Genomic DNA, 25,633 nt, shown 5'->3' with positions numbered 1-25,633 from the left:
CTGCCCAGCCTGGAGAAGCACCAGGAGAGGATTTCAATATCGTTATTTCATCTGGAGATGGGACCTCACAATCTGGCATCAAAAAATGTTGGCACAGTGAGCTGGCACCAAAAATCAACTTTTCTGATTTGCTGACAAGTTATGCATCCAACTCCATGGCTGCATGTGACTGTAGGAGGTAGGAGGTATATATGTGATTTAGACTCTCCAGAACTGCCTTGTTGGCTGTATTCATCTCAAAAGCTCAACAGTAATTGAAATTATGGAACACTGGGGTTCCAGAAACAGCAGCAAATGCTTCTTTATCATCCTACACATAATCCCATTCAGATGTTATCCAAGTTCTTAGTGTTTCAGTCCAAATTGCTAATGAGTCTGAGAATGGTTTTAATAATACAACACAAGACAACTAAGAATCATCTTTGCATGTTGTGGGGTAAGAGCAGAGAAGAACACGTCAGGCTTGGCATTCCTCAGTTTAACCAGAGCTCTCTCCCAGAAAAGTTGTAGCCAGCAGCTCTTGCTTTTTTGTGGCAGGAAGGGGCAGTGGATTTGAACAAGGAATGAACTTCAGGTATCAAGCAGTCAAAATCAGCTAAAAACTCCTGGAAGTCATCAACCACGCTGTTCTTTGGGCTCCTTCATCAGGAATCCAGTGAAAGGTGGTACAACACCTTGAGTTCTTCTAAGCAGAATTCCTATGATTTTGTTTTCAGAATTCCTGTTTCAAAGGAAACTCAGCATTGGAGATCCCTGACTCAGAGTGCTCCTTGGTGGCAGATGACAGCATGTTCATTTAGAGTGCCTTCCCTGGTGATCAGGGCTGACTTGAAATGATTTCAGGTTTTGTGAACAACTTTGTGAGACTCATTGCAGGCTGAGGTAAAGCTTCTTTACCTCACTGTCAGAAAAATACCCCATTTGTTTCGTTCACTCAGGACTGTCTGACACATCCTTTTGTTAACACATTGTCTCAACGTGATCACCAGCTTTTGCAGAAGTGTACTCAGAATCTATAAATCTTCTTGCAGAATGTTGTTGCTGCCCTTCACTGCCTGACAGGAAGGCAAAGGGCTGATCTCAGATGGTTCATGATGGACTTGAGTGCCTAAAACCTGTGGGTAACTGTTATCCCTTCAGTCACAATGAGAGTATGCTCACTTTGCTTGGGATGCCGGAAAACTGATTTCCTTAAGTTTTAAAAATGCTGCTGCAGTGGTCAAGTCCATAAGGAGGTGGCACTGATGCTTCTCACCATGAACTCCACAAAGACAGTCCCTTAGCACACTGATGAGTAACTAACAAAAGCTCAGAGTCCCAGTTGGCCCACCAGTCTTCTTGTGAAATCAGGATCTCTGGATAATGGCAGAAGCACAGATGAAAAACATGCTTTCACCAGGGCTGTGTTTTCATTTTAGGCAAAGCTGGTGATCATATAGAATACAACCTGCCTTGAGATACATGATATGAAGGTGATATGATTCCTTCTGATTTAGGAGACCTATGACACGAGTTGACTTATGTGAAATCTTTCGGTGAGTCACAACTTTGCCATCTCAAGTTCCAGATGAGCAGCTCAGCCCAGGCCCTGTACTTCAAGTTCTTTTGCTTCACAAGGAGCCTGTCCTGAAGATGGTGACCTCTTTACCTCCAGGAACAACTTCACAGTTTGTGGTGCTCTGCTTCAGAGTAATCCCACCTGTGACATCCAGCATAAAGTCTGTGGGGCAGGAGCAAAGATCCAAAGTGTCCCACAGCACACAAGAGTAACTCTGTGTGCTCCTTGCACACACTCATCCTCGTGAGAATGTGTGTGCAGGAGTGCAAGTGAAACCAGTTTTGATTTAGTTTTGTTTGAGAGTCAAAGACTCTCCTTTCCTAGGGGGTCTCACGTGGTGGCCACTTTGTCACCGCACTATTTCCTACACAGTGAGCAGGGGTGACACCCACTGGCAAAGGCTGCACACGGTGAGGAGGAGGCAGGGCAGGGCCTGAAATCCCTCTGCATTAACAAAAAATGTCCTTGGGACAGGAGGTACATCCCAACTGAGCTCTGTAACCAAACCCACAGCACCTTCTCTGCACACGTGGATGAACAGGTTTGATGAACAGGCAAGGGAAATCCATAAACAGAATGAAGACCAAAAAATGAGAGAAATCTGGTGATTTATAAGAATACATACAAGATACAGGCCATCCAGGTAGAGCTCTCCAAGTAAATCAGCTGCTGACTCTTGTGAAGGAAAGATTTCTCATAAAAGCTGAGTTAGGCCAGACAGATCCCTGGGGCAGAGGACACAGGCTGGAGGGAAGTAAGACAGGCAGAAAAGGTGACAGTAGAGAAGACTGGAAAAGAGAAAAATCCTCTGGAGAGCTCTTCCCTGTCACCTGGAATGACTGAAGTCGCCTCAAGAGAAGGAGCTCTCTACTTTGCAGGAAGGAGAGTGTAAGATATTGTAAGTGGAAGTTATGCCAAGTGACTGCCTCATGAATCTCATGTAGAGAGAGTAGCAGTGGGAGATCACCATCAGCACACAACAGAAAGACACTGCCTCCTGAATTAATAACCTGAAGCAACTGTTCTGCTTCAGGCAGCCACAGGAAGATGCAAAATTCAGATACAGCTTGCATTTTCTGGGTGTTATTATTTCAGATGAAATTCAAAATCAAAGCAGGCAGAACAGGACATACTCAGAACTATGCAAACACTGCATGTGGGACTTGCCTTTTCCCCACATTAGGTGCATTTAAAGGAGGCTCAGAGCTGGTATCCAGTGTACACCATGAAATAAGACATGAGAATTAGACATAGAGTTCCTTTGCAGACAGGAACAGGAAGAAAGAAAAAAGAATAGACTATGCCTTCCACAGCAAACACAGTCTTTGTGTGTCATTGGAAAAAGGTTTTACAGGAGAGCAAACTCACATCTCCTTGAGCTTTTCATCATCTCCTTGCAAGGTTGCCCTGCTTGCAAAACCACTCATATCCCAGCCTCGTGGGAAGGGAAGCCAAAGCACTCCCTGTGACACCAGCCACACAGTCAGGTGTTCCTTCCTCCTGTTCCTTTCTCCTTCCCCAGGCTGATAAAGGACACCAGCCAGGCCCACCCCCAGCTCACCTCCCAGAGCCCTCCTGTCCCTTGAATGTGCAGGAGGCTGCCTTTAGCCATGTGCCCTCACTTGCCTTTGGGACACGTTAACCCTGATCCTCCCACACAGACACGTGTGCATCTCTCCAGCCTCCTGTTCTGCCTCAAGCACGTGACACTCGTGTCTGCAGCACCCAGCTTCAAGCACTGCCTCGTAGGTGTGCAACAGGTAAAACATGTACAAAAGCTGGGTACATCAACTGCACCCCCAAGCCATCAACCAAGCCCCAGATCCCTTCTGCAGGGGTGCAATCCAGCCTCCTGTCCCCAGTCTACAGGTACGTCCAGGGTTGCACTGTCCCAGGAGCAGAATCCAGTATTTGTCCTTGCTAGATCTCATACAGTTGGTGATGCACTCACATCTACCAAGACCTCTTCAAGGCCTTTCCACTCTCAGGGCACTCAATGTCTCCTCCTGATTTCATGTCACCAGCAAACTTCCTTAAGCATTCACTCAACTCCTGAGTTTGCCCTAAAACTGAACACCACTAGTGACAACCACCAGCCTGATGTTACCCATTGACTACAACTCTTTGAGCCCAACCCTGCAGCCAGTTATTCCCCCAAGGAAACAGAGACAGAGCCACTCCACAGTTTTGAGCTGCAGACCCTATTACAGCACTGCCCTGGGGTGCAGATACCGCCAGTGGGTATCCTCCAGAGTTGAAACAGGGCAATAAACACCTGGGCAGGTATGTTGTTTATTAATCTTTCAAGTTGGGGCTGAATGAATCAGAATTCATTAATTAGGGCTGTCAGCTGCCTTGGTTTATGGGTCAGGTTTTCATAATCTAATTCTTTCAAGCTCAAATCATTTCATCATTCATTCTCTCATCATAGAAACTGCTGGTTGTGAGAAAATGAGGCAAAATCCCTTCTAAATCCTGCTGTATCACAGAACAACACCGTTGCTCTCTCTCCCTTGTATTTCTTTTTGGAAGAGTGTGCCAGTTGCCTGATACCACATTGACTAATAGGGCTGAGATAAGCAGCTGTTTGCTGTTGATAGATGCAATATTGCACATACAGCCTCTGTGAGCAATTAAAAGGTTTATTTATTGCTATCTCTGTAGTGTGGTTTAAGAACTCAAAAGGTCAGATACGGTGGCAACAACGACTAGCTCATATTAATTAGATGTAATTATAAAGACAAGTTTCCAGAAAAAAAAATATGAGCTGGGATCAGCCTGGTCACCAAGAGAACACTCAAATATTTGATAAAAGTGAGACTGCATATCTGGTTTGATAAGCTCAACTGTAGGCATTATCACACATGTGCTCTTACAGTGAGGAGAGAAGGTATTAATATAAGTGAAGCCTGTAGCAGTCTCTATGGTTACAGCTAACATTTTCTAATATAAGCCATTGTCTTCAGATGCTTAACTTTCCATGTTTCAACTGCTTAGGCTGAAATTTTCCATCACTGCTCATTGTTTCCAGGTGAATTCTCTAGCAATCAGGTTAGCAAATGTACTGGAGAATTCTAGCGGATTCTCATGCTGAAACAGCAATTGGAAATCGGGCAGGGACTCAATATTATCATCTGTTCCCATCCTCTCCAATTTACCCCGTGGCTTGGTGACTTTAAAAGACTCAGCAGATCCTGCTGGAGGTTTTGTGCTGAAATTTCCAAATGTGGCATCTGCTGTAGGTGGATCAGTCCCTGCTGGTCACTGGCACACGCTGCCAGACCCACTGCCCCGTGCACAACCCCAGAGCCCCACGGAGCTTACACGGGGCACCACAGCTCTGCCCTTCCTCTGAGGGTTGTCCCCAGGGGCTGAGGGAACAGAAGCCAACCTGAATTTTGTATCTGCAGCTCTTCAGCTGAGCAGGTTATAAATATCTGTGCCCCCCCAGGTTTCCAGGTTAGTCCCAGCAGCACAGCCCCGTGCGGGGGATCCAAACACCCCGGGGCAGAGCAGTCATTCTGCAGGACACCAGTTCTGTGGAAGAGTTTCTGGTAACAGCCCCCAACACTACACTGGGAGAGGCAATTTAAAACCTGGACTGAAGACATTTTCTTAGAACAGCCCTGTGAAAAGGAGGCATCCAAGCCTGTCCAGCTCCCACCGGTGCTGTGAGGTGCTCTGTGCCACAGCCCTGTGCCATCACCTCCGTGAGTGCCAGGCTGTGCTCATCCAAACCATGGCACAGGGAGGGAAAGCGAATTCTCTGTGCTATGCTTCGGGGCAGAGGAGCCAAGAGGTTCCTGGATACACTCAAAGAGGTTCTTTAGTCAAACTGGAATCTTAAAGAACACCTTGTTCTTTCTGCAGTGTCCTTACCCCCCTGCCGCTTTTCACATCTTTTTCCGCCACTTTTTCTATTTGTCACATATCAGGTGGTTGTTTGTGCTTAAACTTTGTGAATCACAGAACCATCAAGTCCAACCTTTGACCAAATACACTCATGCCCACTGAACCACACTGCAAGTTGCCACATCTACTTGTTTTTTGAACACTTCCAGGGACGGTGACTCCACCACTTCCCTGGGCAGGCTGTTCCAATGTTTAATCACTCTTTCAGTGAAGAAATTTCTCCTAATATACAGTTAGTGTAATAAACAGTAAAAAAAACCAAAAATTACAATTGATGACCTTAAAAACCAACCAACTGTAACCAACTTCCAAAAAAAACCCCTTCCTAATACGCAGTTACTCCTGTATGTTCCTGATTTCCTAATTAACTTCCACAAACTTGACCCTGTTGAAAGCATTTCCCAGCTAACTGGTTGCTGTTCTTGTGCATTGCAGGTGTCCTGTGGTTATCAGTAGTCTCTGAGGTGTTGTACATCATGCTGTTGGTCGTCGGGTTCAGCCTTATGTGCCTCGAGCTCTTTCATTCAAGCAGTGTGATAGATGGGCTCAAGTTAAATGCCTTTGCTGCTGTCTTCACTGTGCTTTCAGGTATGAACCTTCCCTTCCCCTTTTACCTGAGGAGCCACCACAAAGCAAAATCCTATAACTTTGAAGGGATAAAAACCCGAGGCTCCAAGACTTTCTTATCCCCCACTTAGCATCACATTTTTCACTGTAATTTTTTGTTCCTTTTGGCACGAGGGACTGCGTGATAAATTTGCTTCTTGCCAGGGAGAAGCGAAAATCCTTATTCCTGAATTCACAACAGCAATGCAGTAATTATCCCTCCCCAGCCTGCACAGCCATTACCAACAGCTACAGCCTGAGCTCCATTTGCAGCATCATCACGCTCATTTTCCAATAGGAAATTAAAAACACGCAGCGTTGAAAATTCTTTTCCCCTGTGCTAATCCTGGGAGTAGGTGAAAGCTGGATTCTTCAAACAAAAGAAAGAAGCCCGTCTTGTTCATTAGCAAAATTGAGAATGAAAAGGGTTCTAATAATCACACTGAGGAGCAACCCCAGGAGTAATCTGGGGACATGAACATCGCTCAGAACAACTGTTTCAGGGTATTTTCATGCTCAGCCTGTACTTGTAGCCCTTCAGCACATGAACCTGAGGAATTCACTTCTCTAAAAGAAGTTATGAAATCTAACCATGTAGTTAAGTACTCCATCACTTCTGTGAAGATTTGCTGGCTAAAAACCCTTCAGGATTTATAGATGCAGCCACAGCTGGCTCGTGTAGAGTGCTCCTGCATGGACCTCTCGAGCAGAAAGAACTTCTGCAATAAAAGTACATTTTATTCTGCTGCATTTCAAGCTGAAAGACATTACAACAGGCAGTGTACATTCTGGGAAGGAGCTTGTATCTTCAGGGGTGGCTGCAAATTTTGAAATAATAACACAAAAAAAAAGATCAGAAGTAGAGTTGAGATGACAAGAGAAATCTGGGAAGAACTGCCAAAGCATCTTTTTCTGCTTTGGATGTAATTTGGATTTTTTTAAAAAAAAGTCAGTTCAATTTTCAGAGTCAAACTCTGTGGAGTTCTTCAGCATTCAAGCAATTACTTCCATGCTGTTTCTCTCTTTCTTCACCATTAACTGCAGCTTTAAAGTTTTGTAAGAATGATGAAGTTTTCTTTCCTACACATCTTTCTATTTTTATTTTGGCCTTCCCTCTTTTTAAGCACATTGCCAAGATGGTCCAAATATAAACTTCAAAATTTTACAGGGAAAAATGATAGAAGAATAGAAAAGAAGCAAAAAAACCCCAAACTCCAACACACTGCTAGCTGTTATTTTTCCATGACAGGGATACCTGAGGAAAGAAGAAAACTATATTTATTTAAGCCTAGCATATTTATAATGACATAGCTTAATAGAAATTAGGTAATGAAGAGGACTTTGCACTGGAGCATAACACCTCTCATTAAATTCATGCTAGAGTTCCCTCGTAAAAGTGCAATGAGACCTTCATATTTTCATAGCTCAATATCTAAAGGTTAGAAAAAACTTCCTAATAGGGTGGTCATTTCTTGCTGTTCCTTAACCTCTTAGGAGCCACTAAAAAAGACCCCACAAGATCACAGTTTTGGTATCACTCTTAACCTTTCACAAATTAAAAAATTTACATGTCTTTCACGTAATATTTGTGATAAAGCATTTTAATTAATGTGATATATTCCATAAATGGTATTTCCAGCAAAAGTATCTGAAAATGCTTTAGAATATATTGCCTTTTCCCAATTTCCTTAATGTCCAACTTTCCAAAGTTCCTTAGTCTCTCCCATTACTGACACCTAGAAACAGCTCTGGTCCTGCAAGGCTCGTGATCTCAAGCCAGCTATAAATGATCAATGTTTCTGCACTCCTACCCACTCCAGTCCACCACATTCCCAGGATTTTCCATCTGCACTCTGTAATGCCCTGGACCCCAGGGGGGTGGGCATCACAGGCACTGTGTCCTCTTTGCCCAGCCTTAAGCAGCCAGCTGGAGGCAAAGATGATCCTGTAAATACAGCATTTGTTGACTGATGTCACAGGCAGCTCATTGTAGCCAAAACGTGACCTTTAAATGTAAAACAAAAAGGTCCATAGAGTACCCCCGTGGAGAAAAAGGACCACAGGATATTCCCTTGGAGAACTTGGCAAGGCACATCTAACATAGACCAAACAAAACCAAATGCACACAAGACAGCATAAAAAAAGACTTGTCTTGTTTTAGTGTAGCTTGTACAGTGGAAAAATGGCACCAACAGCACCACCAGGTACAGAGCAAGCCCTGACCCTTCCCAGACAAAGTAAGGAACACCACAATTCCACTGTGGTTCCTGTGTTCCAGCACAGGACTTGCTGATGACCTCCCACTCACCTGTATCAGTGCACTGTCATCCCCCCCTCCCACACAGGGACAGCTCTGAGTGTTGCTGAAACCCCATCAAGGCTTTGCATGACAGGAGGGAGCAGCTCAGCCTTCCTGAGCCTTGTCCTTGCCATCTCAAACCTCCCCCCGGCTCTGAGTGACTGTGACATGTCTCAGGGCAGGCTGTAATGTTTCATTAAGGTCGAAAAATCACTGACAGTACGTATAGAAACAGCAAAGCCCAAGCTTAAGATCGAGGCATAACTGCCAGCTGAAGAAAAATCCATTGATTCAAAAAGTACAGCAAGGTCCCAGTGCATTTTGGAAATTAAATATAGCCAGACATGAGCAAGGTGTGCACCACTTTGCTGTGCTCCCACTGGGCCACCCACCCTGCCCAAACATCATTTCTCCTGAAGTGAATTGCTCTTTCCACCTCCTATCTTTGCAATGTCACTCCAACACGAGGCAGCTGAGCAGATCACCACGGCTCCTTGTAACAGAATGTCTTCTTGCAGCCTCTGCAGTTGTTTGTATCAAATATGGCATTTGTCTTGCTCAAGGACCTGCTTAACATGCCCACAACACAAACATGACATTCCCACACTTCCCTCCTCCAGAGCTGCCCTGAATCATCCATGTCCAGAGAGACTAATGAAGTGCTTTAGACTCTGTACATAAGCAGGAAAGAAAAGCCAAAATTTGGGTATGGGGGGGTGGGAAATCAGGATCTTCCACCTGTAGGAAGGGCAACCATGGGAAAAAATAGGTGGTCAGAGATAAAAATGAATGCTGACTTTGGTTAAGGTGCAAAGTGTAACAGGGGGACTTCACTGTACCCACTGTGGCAGAACATCGGTATTTCTTAGTGCCTCGAATTGTCACTGCAGCACAAGAGGCTTTTTGACATCTGTAGGTCCAAGGGCTATTTGGGATGTGATGACCCTGCCCCTTTCTTTAGCTAACTGCCTGAACCCACACTTTACTGAGCTCAGTGGGGAGCATCGCTCTGCACTGCCCAGGTACCGAGGCAGGAACACCCCAAATTGTTGTAGCCAGAAAACCCTCCAAGCATCAGAGCTGCTCTTGGCCAGCACTGCTTGAAAAGTGGGGTTTGATTTTCCTCAGAGAAATGCCTAAACATAAAGCTCAGGCAGTTTTTTCTGCTTAAGCTGCAGAACCAGCTCAGTGGCAGAGCTAACTCAGGCCACTCTGTGATTTAACTGCAGGCCTGTTCTTTAACATCACAGAGACTGCAGTGTCTAACACATTGTCTAATCTTCACCCAGTTGCAGTTCTCTCAGCAAACTATAACAGTGTCACAAAAGCATCACCAACACTGTACCATCAAAAGTATCCCCGTGGTGTCCTGTTACCACACATCATCAGGAGTGCTGAGCTCCCCTAACTTCCTTGTGTAACTTCCAAGTGTTTCATAAGTGTTCAAACTCATGAATCTTAGCAACTGTTGAGACAAAATATGGTTGTTTGGCATTAACACATTCAGTCTGCATTGCCTACAGAAGCCTCTCTCCTCATTCCCTCACCTGAGGCCTGTCTGTGATGGGCTGAGTGAGATAACTGGTGGGTGGCACACCCCTGTCGTGCAGCAGCAGGGTTGGTGGTGCTGCTAATAGTGCAACATTTTCTTCAACGATTTTCTTTCTCCAACTCCTCTTTTGATTGAGAATTCAGTATGATGTAAAATAACGAGCTCTCAGTCACATCTTTCCTCTGCCCATGCAGCTCCCTCCTCCACAGTAGAACAGGAGGCATAAAAGCACAACAAAGACTTTTTCGGAGCTCTCAAAAGCACCTCCAGCAGTAACTATGTCAAGAATTGTAACAAACATTAGCACAAAAATTCCTGTTATGATCCCTGCTTCCCAGGTCTCTTGGGGATGGTGGCACACATGATGTATACTCAAGTTTTCCAAGTGACAGTCAGCCTTGGGCCAGAGGACTGGCGACCACATTCATGGGACTATGGATGGTCCTTCTGGTAAGTGTCACCTCCTTTTTTTGAGTTGTTCCATGAATCTGTTGGGAGATTTTGCATATCACCTCCAATTGCCAGGAACGTGCATGTGAATTCCCAGCTCCCAAAGTGCCAGGGGAAGCACAAACCCCCAGGGCTGTGCAGTTCTCGAGGTGTGGAGGACAGATATGGGCGGCTGTGCAGCAGCAGCTGTGCCTATCAGCAGGTACAGAGCATTTGTAAATAAACAGCACCCACAATTACCAACACAGATTGAGCACTCTCATTAAAGTTCAATTTAGGTACATAATTGCCATGGCATTTCAGAGACTTTTAGGTCTTTTTTTTTTTTTTGGTTTTTAATTAATGTCTCAGTTGAACCTTAGGGTGCAGCTTTTAACTCAACTGCAGAGGAAGGTGCAGTGCTGCTGGCACGGTGATACTTCCCTGCAGATTGTGAGGAGAAGGCTTGGGAAAATGGACATGGCTTTTTTTTTTTTTTTTAACTTTCCCATCTATCTTTTAAAAATCACATAAAAATAATTTGGCCAAGATACATCGACTGTGTTATGTTGCTTGCAAGTTTATAAGAAGCTTAACAAGAAGAGGAGGCTGTGGAGAATAAAAATACCTGCAAACAACATCACCATTCCTCTAGAGGCATCAGCCTCTTTGGATGGATAGGGAAAATACTTTCTTTTTGTAATTTCTAAATATAGCACATTATTTTCTTTCTGTCTCAAAGCAGAGACAACAACCTTTGCTAACACCAATAAATAAATACAAATACTTATGCACAACACTGCAGGGGATTATTAGTCTTTCCTTCTCCCCTCTTTATTCTGTGTTTCATGGGAGGAGTTACCAACATTTTAGTAACATGTTACAAAATCTAAATCACATTATATTTAAAATACAGTTTATTTTGTGTCTTAATAATGAATATTTATTCCATGTGATGATAAACTTATAAATACACTGCATTCATATATTTATAATATTTATATTAATATTTATTAAAACTGTCATAATAATTGTATAATTTTCAATATATTTAAATAATAAGGCATTTGTCTTCAGTAATCTATTCAACAATTTACTGCAATACTCAAAATTCAGAATGTTGTTAAATGTCTGGAATGATAAGCACTCATTAGATTATTCTCCTTCATCTTGTGCTAGCCAAGAACCCCCATGTCTCAGAGCTGGTGGATCCCACAGGGCATTCTGAGCTCTCCCTGGACCCACTCATCCCACCCACGCTCCAAGCCAGCTGCTGGGAGCCCAGTGTCCCACGGGGATGGAGCTGGAAGCTCTGCCTGCTGTCCAGCCCCCAGCCCTGTCCCAGAGCAGCTGCTGCAGCCTCTCCCTCACTGTCCCCAGGCAGCCACAGATTTAAGGGCCAGGACTGCCCCTGGGTCAGGTCTCACTGTGGAGGACTCTGGAGATGCCCACAGGCAGGCAAATGTGTGAGAGCAACCTGCTCTCTCCCCATATTCCTGAGGTGGGACCTCAGCTTCCCTCCACACAGTGACTGTGGGGTCACAGCTGAGCTCCACTCCTGCTGTTGCAGTCACAAAGCATCTCCTCAGATTTGGTGGTCTCCTTCCCTCCCCTGATACCTTCCAAGGCAAGACATTTATCTGTGCAGGATGTAGGGCAAACAGAGCTCAGCCACAGCTGCCCTGGGAACATTTTCAGCCTGCAGAGGTGCTCAGCAGCCTGAGGGAGACCTGAGGGAGACTCTCACACCATGCCAGTGTTGGACAGCAGACCTGGAAAAGGGAGGCTGGGAAGTCAAATGCAGTAAAAAGAAGGCTTCTCCCTTCCAGCTAACACTAATCCACCACTGCTGTATGGACCAGAGAGCTACAACCTCCCCTGGCTTCACCCAGACTTAAACACCTTCTTTAAGAAGGGTTAATAAGAAATGCCCACCCAGCCTGGTGGAGTTTGAAAACATGTAGGAATTAATTTCTGCTCCATCTGGCTTCTGGTGATGTCCTGAAACAGGAGTTTTCAGTACCCCTGGACCAGTAATGCTACCACCAGCATTATTTCCAGCCTGCTGTAAATGTCCCACTGCAGCACCTGGTTACAGGACCTGTCAGAGCCCAGAGGACTGGAACAGCACTGACAAGAGGGGCCAGGGAACATTGTCCCCATGGCCAAGAGCCAAAGGATCTTGGGGATCCAGACTGCCATCCCTTTCCCAAGTGCCAGTGGGGAAACTAACTTTTCTGTGACTCTCTTTCCCCTGTATTGAAAGGGAATGATAAAAATGCTTCTCCTTAAAATGAGGAAGAACTGCTTGTGATCTCTGCAGATGTCCCAAAATTGAAAACGCACTCCTTGCTTCCTGTTACCCTGCCCCATTCCCAAGCCATTGGCAAAGCCTGGAGGTTGGTCTGTGCTCTGGCACAAGCCAGGAGTGGGCTGGGGGATTCTCCTGGCAGGGGGTTTCTCTGAGGATCAGTAGATGTTCAAGTTCAGCCCCTCTAAAGAAAACAAATATAAAAACCTCGAGCTGTTTGAGCCACAGAGGAACTTGAGAGCCCAGCCCTGAGCTCAGCTGCCAGAGGCACCCCACCACATCTGGGACACAGCTGGTAGGGAGGGGCACTGCTGTCAAAGAGGTCTTCACCTAAGGCAGGGTGTAACTCTTACAGGTAGGGGAACCTCTCTTTACACTTCAAAATAAATAACATTTAACCGAGGTCCATAAAAACTAAAACAGATCCATCACAATTGCCTAATTATCATGATTTACCAAACGCCAGACATTAAGAGCCTTCACTCTGTATTTCCTTCTCTGAACCTTTCAGCACTTCTGAGTGCATGATTAGAAATCATCAGAAACTTCAAAAAGAAAAATTTTCCTCCAAATGTCATTCCCCAGGCACAGTAAAGCATGTGGTTTTCGCTGGCTCCTTCCTGGATACTGCTTAGGAGCCCAGCTGGAAATGTTTGCAGCTGTTGGAGCTTTTCCACACACTCCATGTAGGAGGAGGACATATGCCAGGCTGGGAAGACACTGTGCCTGAACAATCACACCTAGCACGAGTTTCCTTTCCACTTCTTCACCCAAGCATGGGAAACCTGTGGGAACTTTGTCACCCCAGGGGTCACTACATTTCCTTCTCATTTGGTTGCATCTGGCAAATGGGTCCAAAAATGACGAGGAAAGAGCTGCCTCCACACGTCTCATTGCCTTGGGAGTCCCTGCAGGACTTGGTAGGAGCTGAATTTTGAAATCATTGAAATGAGCCATTTCTGTTTACTTGTACCATTTCTCCCCTAGATTTTTTTTTTTTTTTTCAGTTCATGAATATGTGTTGTTTTTCAAGTTTTGTCTAATTTGAAATGAGAAGCTGCTTCCTTGTCTGCAGGTCCTTTGCGGAATGGGAAAACAGTTCCTGCTGAGAGCTGTGCTGACAATACGTGTTTATAAGATAATGCTGCTGGGGCTGGATTCATTCTGCTCTGCATAATTCAGACCCATTTATTATAGAAAAGGTGAAAAAAGCAGCAGGTAAAGTGTGTCACTGTCACAGATGATGAAGTTAATCCGAGTTAGTTAGGAAGCCACTGTGAACTCTGTGTAGCCAGAGCTGATGGGCTGAATGTGAGAGTCAAGGGGACCCAGAAGACAGAGAAACTCTGCAGACAAAAGGAGGAACTCAGTGTCTTTTTTTATAGCCCCATTTCATGCTCAAAAAGCATCTTAACTCCTTGAGGCCATGAGGTTCCCCCAGCCCCATCTGAATTTGAGGTCAGTGAGGTGCAGGGAGGGCAGAAGAACCTGGGGGGAAACCCTGTCCTCAGGCAGGGAACAGAGCAGCTCCCAGATGACTCTCCTTGCCAGGAGACCCAGGACAACACTTCCTTAACTTGGCCTAGTCGTTTTTTTCTTCCATTTTCCTTCTCCCTCTGTCTCCTCATGCTCCTGGTTGGTACTTGCAGGTGTCCTGCCCCTGACTGACCAAGGCACTGCCTACACACTGGGGGGAATCAGTCAGGAAACCCTCAGGTTGGGTCTCTCCACAAAATGCAAGTGCTAGGCACGCTTTCAGAGACCAGATATAAGCCAGAAATGTTAGAAATGTCCAGGAAAGAAAGAATTACAGTAGTCTGGTGAAGGCATAAAAACCAGATTAGGAATCATCCCTGCAGTAGCACTGTGCTGTCAGTGTCCCATAGATTCTGGAGAACTTCCAGTGGTCCAAAAGACATGGTCTCTGGGGCATTACTCCCTCCAGGAGTATATGAATTTTAGCACTTGTCTGCAAGGCTCTGAGATGTTTCAGAGGCAAATCAGGAGGTGTTTGGCTCTTCTGTCAGAGAGCACCCAGTGTTCACACTAACACTGTGCCATATGGTTCTCCATGGGATGGAGGTTGTGCCCAGCCCCTCTCCCAACCTCCTGCCTGCACCTTGAGCACGAGCCACAGGTCATTTGAGGTAAGTTGAGAAGAGTGGGTTTGTCACCTCTGACTTCCCTGCCTGGTCTCGTGCTGTGTATGTCTGTGTCTCTTGGCATCAGAAGTATAACATGAGCTGCTGTGCTAACCCAGCTCTCTCTGCTGGTTGGTCTCTCCACAGTCTGGCCTGGGGCTCTTTCACCTGCTGCATGGCAGCCTCTGTCACCACCCTGAACTCCTACACTAAGACTGTCATCGAGTTCAGACACAAGCGCAAAATCTTCGAGCAGGGCTTTCGAGAAGAGCAGAACTTCCTAGACCAGGAAGCCATCAAGTACTTCAGAGAAAGGTCAGTGCAGTCAGTCACTCCATCAGGGGAGGTTTTCATGGGCTCTGCTAGTCCCAGAAAATCCAGGCTGTCACCCACTGCAGCATATGTGGGTGAAGTCTCTGAGATACCTTGAGAAGGTGTGTGTTAAACTCAAAATGTTCTCCTTGATCTGTTTTTTCTTAAGTTTTGTGATGTCCCAGTGTCTGTCCTTTCTTATATACTCTATAATCGCAAGACTGACAAGTCCTTACCATATGCATCCAATTCATAGGGATTCACAAGCTGTGCTGCCAATGTAAGCTGATTTTCCCTCTCTGGAAAGGTAAAATTGTGGGGATGCAACAAATGTGACAGCCATCATTTCTCAGCACATGAAATAGGCACCTCCCAATAATCCCAACAGCTTCTGAGACACTTTCCAGCCACCCCTAGGCCATTTTCCACAGTCACATGCCTAAAACCCATCCCTGTCTCCTCCACACAACCCATGCTCTGGAGCTGCTCCACACAAGTACAGTGTATACATGGCAAGGCACTGCAGAAACACCCACACAGTGCCACCCACAGTGCCACCCACACTGCCACCAGGGGCTTGGAGGGACCCAGAGTCCTGTCTGAGCCCCAGAGGCCCAGAGATGCTCTGTCACTCTGCCCATCACCACACCCTGCCCCACGCGCTCGGGGCTGCTCTGGGACATTTGTCACCCTCATCCTGTGGTGAGAAACTCAAGGCTTTGTTTTAAAACTGTGGAATGTGAAGAACACACAAAGATGGACCTCACACAGCAGGGAAGGTGTGATGGGCTCCACAGGGGTTTGTACCTTTACAGAATGAAAAGCTGCTCAGTGCAGCAAACCCTCACCAGAAGTTTATTGCTTGAAATAACGTAAAGACATTTTGGGGACAGAAGACACAAGGATCTATTCCTGTTTGTCTGACCAGTGTGGCAGTTTCTCAGTGGTGGAAGGGGACAGAAGGTTTGCAATGACCAGCATTTCAGCAGCAAAGAGGATCTCTTTTGAGAGAGAACTAGAGACCTTCCATGCTTATTATTTTGCCTTGGTTATCCTGTTGTTTATTAGTCTGTTGCTACAGTTATTCCTCTGCTAACTTGCAAGATTTCACTCTACCTTTCAAACAGTCTTGAAGGAAGAGAGAAATGATGCAAACGACCATGGTTTGCCTAATTTTGCATTTGAAGACTACAGTGAATCCTAAAAAATTCTCTGTATGAGAAAAAAAGCCCAAACACAGTGAAGAGGAAGGGGTCATTACGTGCCTCAGGAGAAATCAGCACCCAGGCAGGGAAAACAGACAAATTATTGAAGTGAGAATTACAGATTAGAGCCTGGAAGAATTATAAGGCACAATATGTTGACTTACATTGAGATAAGCTAAGGAAACTTGATAAAGCACCACTACTGACCCTTCTGGAACAGTAAATAGAAAAAAATCATTAGTAACATAGAGGATAATAACTTTTTCTTTCACATGGGTGTTGTGGGTTTGATTTTGATTACTCTTGCCCTCACCATATGACACAATTTCGCCCCCAGCAATTCACTCCTTGGCCACATCCCCCCAGCCCTTCCACACACACTTGGCACACACAGCTCAAGCATGTGGTGTTCCCAAACTTCATGATTATGACTTTCTTTTTTTATATCACATTATTTTAATTGTTGTATCTGAATACATAATAGGAAGCCCAGAGACAGTGTTACCATGGGATCATTCTGGAGGTTTAAAGCTGTGCAGCAATATACCAAATTTTTTTTAAAAAAGTCATCATATTCATTATAGCTTCACTGCTGTGACCTGGGAATACTTGGACACTACAGGGGGTCCAGGGATTGTCCATTAGCAACCCCCTGTTGCTACATGCTGTGGGTGCCCACAGTCCCACACAACTTCCCTTAGCTCCCATCTGCCTTTGCACAAATAGAAAATAAAATAAGTTCTCTTTCCTTCCTGTGCATATACCCAGGGATACTTCACATTCCCTCCTACTCCTCCACCTCCATGTTCCTTTTCATACCTCATGAATAAAACCCTCCAGCCTTTCTTCCTTCCATTACTTTGTACATATCATCACCCTTTTTGCACGTTCCTTTGCCTCAGTGCACATGCAGCACCCTGTGTACACACACACCTAACCTCTGGTTTAGATGGACTCTGTGCAACAGGAAAGTTAAAGCATTATTATCATTGTAGTTATCATTATTCCCAACAGCTACATTTCTCATCTAGGAGACAGGGAAGAAAAGTCTTAGCTCCATTTTGCCTGTTGAAAGTTTTTTGTTGGAATGTTCTTCTGCAGGCCCCTGCTCCCAGAGAAGAAATTTGCTTTATGAAAAGTACTGACAATAAAACAGTGCTAATCTCGCAAATGCTTTCTCAAACATAATCTCATTGTATTGCACTTAATTTTAATTGTATGCAGTTTACAAGTTACAAACAGAGACAGCCAAATTCTTTGCCTGCCTGCACCCCAAGGACACAGGCTCTGTCTCTCCACAGCCTTGTTCCTATCACTGGGAAAACGTTTAAACAGCTGCAGAAAAATCAAAGATTCATAGTGTTATATGCAACAATCATTTCCTTCCCAGGCCTGGGAGACTTCGAAAAGTCAAGACAAAAGAGACACTGTAGTTCACACCATAAAATCAAAAGGTATTAGAGCTCTTCAGATATAACAGGTACAATAGCCTTCAGGGTAACTCTAAGAAATTAAACAGGTCAATTATACAGACTTGGAGGGATTATTCATGCATTAAGTGTTCTATAAAATTATCAGAATTACCTGCAACATGTCAGCTTTCAGTCTTTGTCCTTTTATTGCTTGTCCTTTTTTGCCGTTTTTCCTTTGAACTGAACATTTGTCTAAAACTTTTGCTCACCTTTTTCAGCTGTTTTAGTTTATTAGGTGTCAGTTCTTAATAAGTCTCTCTCTTCCTTCCCTCTCAGTTTCTCTTTCTGCCCTGTTTCACATGAATGGTCTTTGCCCACATGGTCCTGATCACAGTCCCTTGTCTGTGGTTCACCCCCAGCTGGCAGAGGAGGAACCCTCACATACCTTTCTGCTTTCTTTGCTCTAAGGATCCCTCCAGATAAGCCAAAGGGACAAGGAAAATTCATTTTCTCCTACATAGACTGACAATCTGTGACAATCAGCTGAAGGAATGTCAACGTGCCAGACCTTCTCCTCCTCCCCTGCCCAGCTGTTTAGTAGCTGTGGCTGTTTTAGCAGCTTTGTGCATATGGCTGTGTAATAATTAAGACACATTCACAAAAATTCTGCTCATTTAGACCAACTGGCTACACCAACACTATAATCACATCCATTCAGGCAAGGGCCAGCACAGCCAGGTTATTCGCATTGAATGTCTTTGCCTAAATTTGTCCTCAGTTTCTTACCTTCCTTTTCTCATATATTAAAAAACCCCTTTCAGCCACTCTCCTCCGACTTTCCCTGCTCCCAGAATTCTAGTGGACTTTGATTTCAGGTAAAGAATGAAAACTTCTCTCTGCTTCCTTGTTGTGCTGGGGGCAGAAAGTGCAGTGGGGCAGATGGAGACCCCAGGCAAGAGTTACAGCTGCTGGAACAGGGACAGTTGTAGCTACAGGGAGGAAGATCTGGGGCAAGGGAATATCCAGGCTTGGGGTGAAGGTATGTGAGGCCTGGGGTGAGGGATAAAGGGCCTGAAAGGGTGGAAATCAATCCAAGTGAGCTCCTCATGGAGAGCTAGTCACTGCCTCGAGAAAGGAATAAAAGGCTAGCAAAGTGATGGGAGTAAAGTTGGATTACCCATGGCCCTCTTTTAATGATGACTAGAGGAGAGAGTAGCAACTTTTGGATGTGCATCCATGTCCAGGAGGCCAGGGGTGCTGAGTCCACTGGAACTGAAGCCACTGCAGAGAGGGATAAAGGAGGATATCCCACCCTGGCACCGGGGGGAGAGGGGACCCTAGAGATCAGCACAGCCCTGTCTCCAGTCTGGTATATCCATCCTTTTTGCTCCCTGTGAAGCAAATCTCACTGACTAGGTGCTGTTAAACCAACACACAAATTTAGCAAGTAAATCTGGAGGATTCAGCCTTCCCCAGCTCAGCCATCCGTAGCACAGCATTTGCCAGCTTGCAGCTGTCCATCAACACCCATTGTGGCATTACAGCTGATTTCACAACATTTTTCTTGCTGACTGAGCCCTTACTCTGATCTGCAAAACCAACCCAACATCAGGCAGATGCTGCTGGTGAAATTCTGGAGTGAGCTGAGTTCAAACTGCCATTGATACCAGTGCAGACAAAATGTCCCTGCAGGGACAGAAAACATAGTTTTGAAGTGCTGGGAGCAGTTTGAGTCAGATGGCAGGACCAAAGCTATTGCAGAGATAATAAATCAGGACTATTCCCAACACTGTGAGAACCAGAACTTTTCAAATCATCCTTCACACACTCTATTTTGTCCTTTTTTGTACATTTCTGTAATGTATCATACTCACAGCTTGCTTCCTCTAACTCCATTGTCCTCATGTAAGATGTGCAGATCATATTAATGCTTTCCAAAGACATGCCAACCTTTCACTCTGATTTCCTCCTTGGTCACCCAGATAACTAAAGAGGTTTTCAGTACTGACCCAGTGTCCCTGCTATTCATAGAGTCAGTACCTTTTCCTACAGACATCAGAGTTTCCAATGTTACTATTGCCCTTTCATTAGCACACAGGGATGAGTGCAACCTTCTGCCTTGGATTTATTCTGTACTTTATTCTGCAACACAAAAAGGTTTATCCACAGAGCTGTTCCTTCTGGAAAATTGCATGGACTGGCAGTAAAATGATGCAGCAGTAGCAACACACCCCCTTCCAACACACACCTACTGTACAATGCTGTCGGTCCCTGACACTTAGATCCATCCTGAGGAGTATAAGAGTGGGAGAGACACAGCCCTGAGCCCCTCATTTCTATTCCCCATGGCCTCTTTACATGAGCTGTCCCTAAGAGGGGCAAAGCCAGTGGAACTGAGTCCTTCCTGAGACCATCAGGCTCTCCATAACGGGCCTGGCTGTGGATGGAGGAGCCCGGGTGTGTTGTGCTCTTAGTGGTTTTCACCCTTCCATTTCTGTATATTTGGGAGCAGCCTTTGTTTCTGTTAAAGGTGCTACTTCTATATTCTCTTTTCCAGGGCTGAGGAGGAGAGGGCTGAGGCTGGGGACCTGAGGTTACAGTGCCTCCATAGCTGCTCCCCAAATAGTAAGTGACCATGGCTCGAGTGTGTCCGATACACAGTGGCTTGTCCTGTCCCCACGCTGGCTCCCTGGGGCTCAGGATGAGGCTTGGATTAGGAAGCTGGGGAAACAGAGGTTTGTTACTCTCCCAGACAGCATTGCCCAAGTGATAATCAATCAGCACATGAACAGTGCAAAATCCTCCACCGTTCAATTTAGGATGTGCACATATCCTATAATTTTGTGTTATCTCAAGAAGCTGTGACTTCATAGTAGTTTAAAAATATGCTCTAATTTACACCTGTATAACTTTCATTATCACTACCTTTTTTCATCTATATTTATCACCAATTCATGATGATGCATGCTATTGAATATAAAAATGATTGAAAGCAGCTTTGGTAGACAATAACTTAGTATAATTAATGCCATTTCTTGCACTTTCTCAGAAAATTGCTATGCTTTTATTCAGGCTTTGCAGAAGCTCTTGCTTTAAACTATGGGAGTCAGTGGTTCAATGTACAGAGCAATGTTGGAGCATGGCTCCTGCCCTGCTCTGAATACTATACTTTTTCTTTACTCTCCAGGAAAGATGTGTGCAGTTTCATGCATCTATTTCCTTGGAAAGAAAGCAAGTGATCCTTCATTCAGCGGGAGGGAGACTTGGGACAGTGACTTGCTGACTCTGCGCTCTTAAAATTTGGAAACCTGCTGGCATTTTCCTGCCTCTGTCTTGCTGAGATGCACATCTCAGCCACGTACTCGTGGAAGCTTGGTGTCTGTAACCCTAATCACTGAGGGTCCTGATCCCTCCCCAGACCTGCTGGAACTGCTCTCCAGTCCCATGTCACTGCAGGTGGTCTCCCCACAGGCATGATAGTGCTGGCACTGCTCTCCAGCTTGGTTTGTCATCAGCTCACTTGGTAACTCCTGCTCTTTGAAAATGTCATGTCAGTTATGGACTTTTCCACAGGCAGGAGATCCATATCCCTCATTTTCACAGGCCTGAACATGTCTATTGGTACAAAATTGATCTGGGTCATGTTTCCTGAGAAAATTCCCCACCTGCCAAGCTACTGGCGGGTGCTCAAGTGTGCTTTTTTATTATTGAAGCCTGTCCAAAGGTCTTTGTTTCAAAGAACAAATAACAAGTCTTGACATTAGGTGTTCCAAGGAATAGGAACAAGGCTCTTGTTGGTCCTACACCCAGCCCTGCCCCAGTGCTTCAATTCTAAAGGACACAGAGCTTTATCCTCACAGTGCTGACAGCTCTGGGAAAGCAAACTGCAAAGGAGAAGCCCAGTGTCAGGGTAAAGAACAGTGGCCATTCTTCAATATTCCATCAGTCTCAGCTTCACATCTGTTACCCACTGTAATGAAATCAGATCAATATTAATGAAGTGACAGGAGTGAAGTTCTGCTCTCAGTTCACAGTTTACTTATGAATCCAATATAAGCCGCAGGATCTTCATTATTCATGCTTATTAGGGAGGAAAAAACATTAATTGCTGCTGCTCTGGATGGCACAAATCCTCACAACTCTCAAAAGAACATCTCCTTCCTTGAACAAGTCCATCAAGCCTGCACCTGACCCGAGGATTCTCCTTGATGCTGTTTCTGGCTTCACACACTCCCACTCTGTCACATCAACCATGCAACGGGCTCGTGGCCAGCAGAGCATTGGTAAGAGCAAGAGAACAATGTGAGAAGCACTTGGCTAAAGGCAGGGCAGCCCCAGAGGTTCCCCTGGCTCCCCTGGGTACCTGGGATCTGCTTGGATGGAAGAAGGGGACACCCAGGGCAGACCAAGTCCTCACCACTGCTTGGTCACGTCAGCACCCACGTGCCACTAACAGAGCAAACGCCAGCAGATCACTCTGAGCACTTTATGAACACTTCCCAGAGAGGTGATCCCGAGCCAGCAGGACACCAAGATGCACCACTCGAAGTTATTCCTGCTGCTCAGTTCAACCAGTATTCATTCCCTGGAGGACTTGCCAGCTGCCCTCACTTAGAAGTGCCCTGAGGATGTTCTGATTGGAACCAAACAGCAGATAAGGAGTATTTGCTCATGCTCAGACATCATGAGTCTTTCTGTCCTCCCACAAAGACAAACCAGGGCATCTGTCCTTGTTGAGAGGCAAGGATTTGGGGGAGTGTCGCTGAGGAGTGAAAGAGTAAAACCTTTACAGAAAAGAACACGACTGAGTGACCGTAGAAGACAAACGCCGTCACAGCCAGGTGATTTTGGAACAGACAATATTAAAGTTTTTGAGCAGCCCAGGAGCACTGTGGGAGCACAGGTAGCACGAAGGGCCTTATGCCAGGGCAGGATATCAGGTTCCTCTGTTGGCAAGACTAAGCTCTCTGTTTCGAGAAGTGACCTTAAATTATAAATCTCATCAAAATCTTGATCCCAGGGGAGTCTTGAACAGGACAACTATTCAGTCTTGATATTTCTATATTAAGCCACTTAATGTCCATCACTAAACTATAATTTTCCTTTACCAGGGTTAAAAAAAATATTTTATTTCCTTTAAACCCCTTTAACAGGGTTTAAACTTGCCTGAGCTGGGCTAAGAACAGCACCAGGGAGCTCTAGGTATAACTTGGCATCCTCTACTCTCACCAAGTCACCTTCCTGTGCAAACATATGGCACTGGCCCCTATACATCTGATATCCTCGGTCATGATTTGCTCATACCAAATTTAGCATTTCCACTGCAAAGCCCTAACCACTCTTAAAGTCTGTTTGCTGTCATTTTGATGTTCCAACTGTTTCCTTCAGATGTGCAGGGCTAGGAGATCTCAGTGATCCAGCTGTGCACAGTCACCACACAAAAACGAGAGAAGGAGAAATTTCACATCAGGATTTTTTTGTTGTTGCACAGTTATTTATTGCCAAGAAATGCTCGCTGTTCTTGGGCTCCAGGCAGCAGCAGTACCCGATTTCAGACATCTGTATGCCCATTCCACTTCCACCCTCTCCTCCAGTATTGTCCCACCATGAGGCATTAACAGGATGAGCCTGGAACCCACAGTGCAGATGGGAGAGGTGCAGATGGTGGATGTAGAACAAGGGGTAAGAGAGAGGCAGGAAAAATGTCACAAAGGACAAGGAGGGACAGGTGTGGTGGCAAAGCAAAAGAAGAGACAGTTAGCCCAGAGGAGCCAAGAGCTGAGCAGGAAACAGCATATTCCTACTGTCTGTGGCTAAAAGCCTTGGTGTTATCTGAGGCAGATAAACCCAGGGTTCAGGACACCAGCCTCTCTTGTAGAAAAGTGAAAGATTATTCAAAATTAATTCAGTGTCAAAAAAATAATATAGTCACTGTTTTGGCAGCGTGGGCATTTTAGGAGGGTCACCTGACAAAGAGGAGGCCTTGAAAAAGATAGTTTTATTCTCGTATCATCACCCTGTAGGCATTTCCCCTGGGTCCATCCCACAGCTCCTCTACCATCCTCCTACCCCGACTGTCTACAGCAAGATTTATGCAACCAGCCCCTCAGAGCTTCACTCTAGAGCATAGTGTAATTTTTTTCCTATTCAGACAAGTTCACCAGAAGAGCTCCAGACTTAAAACATGGTGGAAATGATTCATAAAAAAAAAAGAATATCCACCGGTTGGATTTTTTTTTTTTTTTTTTTTTTTTAATCGCTGGTCGCAAGCGCCACAGAAGGAAAGTGGTGCTGGATGTGCAGGCAAGTTCCAAATGTCTCCAAATTCAGTCTGTTGCACAAGCTCAGCTGGAGAGGGCAAGGCACAGACGGCAGCCAAGGTCACTGTGACAACGGGGAACATGCTTGATATGCTGAGCAGCGCCGGGCTGGGAGGCGCAGACAACAAGGGCCTGACGCATTTGAAGTGTCGCTCAAAGTTGAGCCGAGGTTTCTCCTTGTGGAGGTACCTGACAGCTGCAGTTGCTGCCTCTTTGATGTCAGCGCTGATTTCAACCCCAGGACTTGCAATCCTTCCCGTAATTTATTCCCTTCTTGGCGATTCGCCTCATAAAAACAGGTGGGGAAAAATCCCCCCCGACGGAGCGCCATGGTTACGGATCCAAGATCCAGCCTGGCTGCGCTGGCAGCCACGGGAGTCTCGGTCCTGTCTTCAGGCAAGCTCTTGCCCACCAGGAAATTCCAAATTAAAGGTCTCGGTTCTGTCCTCGTTTACCTCTTCTAACACCCAGACCGACATTTTCCTTTAACATTGCTTCTTGAGCCACCAGCTCCTCTTTTTCCAAAGTAAGCATGTTGATAAAAGTAAATTCAGTCCCACGTTTAGCATGGCAGCCCATGAAAATTAAAGGGCGGGAAAGGAAAGCAAAATAAGCTGATAGTTTATAATACTTTTTTTGTTTCCTCCAGTGCACAGGTGAATTGGAAAGGTTTCTTACATAAATTTCAGCGGGATTAGTTATGAAACGTGCTTTCTGTCACTCTCCGAAATTGCATCTTTCAATAAATGTTTCATCTCCTAAAGCTAATCCTGGATTTATGCAAAAAAACTCCCCAAACCAACCTCCCCCCCCCCTTCCAAAAGTCAACCTGTCCCACACTGCTGGAGATGTGCAGTGAAGTATTTCAGACTGTATATGCACCCAAATAGCCTTTCTCCTTCCTGTGCATATTATATTTTCCCCCCAAGAATGTAGGTAGGAATTGCTGCTCAGTTCACGTTCAGGTAGTTTTACATTGTGAGATATTTGAGGACAAATACATGTATCTTAAACAAACAGAAAAATGTTATAACGTGTATTTTTAGTTTAGTTGCCTAAAAATGGGGTTTGCTCTTGTCAGAATGAAATTCCTGTGCTTTGTTACAGCAAAATAGGTTTTCCTGAATATGGTGTTTTGTAGTGAATGCCCGAGATTCAGCTTTGATTTAAGTAACCAGTAATTTTGTGTTGTCTCTGCCAGGAAACCAGTCTTTCCACTCCTCTTGGTCCTAGAGCAGCCAAATCCCAACTTTCTGAACACCACACAGCATGACCCAACACGGCCCCATCATTCCCTGCTTTCAGGAGAGACTGAGGAACAGCAGCTGAGTTTCCAAAGGCGACACAGCACAGATATCCAGCTCCAGGCTGCCCTCAGTCCCACTGCCTGCTCTTCCAAAGCCTGAGCTACTGATTCCCCCTTATGCAAGGAAGGGGCAGCAATTCCTCTGAGCCAAATAACACTGTTTTTCCTTTAAAAACCCTTTCATTTAAGAGGGACTCTCCTGCAACAGGCCTTATAAAGTCAGTATGGAATGGGACAGCCCAGAGGCTCCAGTGGAAGAGGATGGTGAGA

General features: G+C 45.3%; 1 protein-coding gene across 2 annotated transcripts in view; it reads left to right on the top strand.

Moving 5' to 3' along the window:
- The window catches only part of GSG1L (GSG1 like), a 56,450-nt gene that overhangs the window by 27,120 nt on the left and 3,697 nt on the right, over nucleotides 1-25,633 (top strand). For both annotated transcript variants that reach the window (XM_032704373.1, XM_032704372.1), the window contains exons 3-5: nucleotides 5,906-6,058; nucleotides 10,266-10,377; nucleotides 14,956-15,123. In XM_032704373.1, coding sequence (XP_032560264.1) covers nucleotides 5,906-6,058; nucleotides 10,266-10,377; nucleotides 14,956-15,123 — 433 coding nt within the window. The remainder of the gene's footprint in view (nucleotides 1-5,905; nucleotides 6,059-10,265; nucleotides 10,378-14,955; nucleotides 15,124-25,633) is intronic.

This window comes from Chiroxiphia lanceolata, chromosome 16 (genome assembly GCF_009829145.1).
Source record: "Chiroxiphia lanceolata isolate bChiLan1 chromosome 16, bChiLan1.pri, whole genome shotgun sequence".
In the NCBI taxonomy this organism is placed as follows: Eukaryota; Metazoa; Chordata; class Aves; order Passeriformes; family Pipridae; genus Chiroxiphia; species Chiroxiphia lanceolata.
Note: the sequence above shows the minus strand (reverse complement) of the source record. Positions and strands in the feature narration are given on the sequence as shown.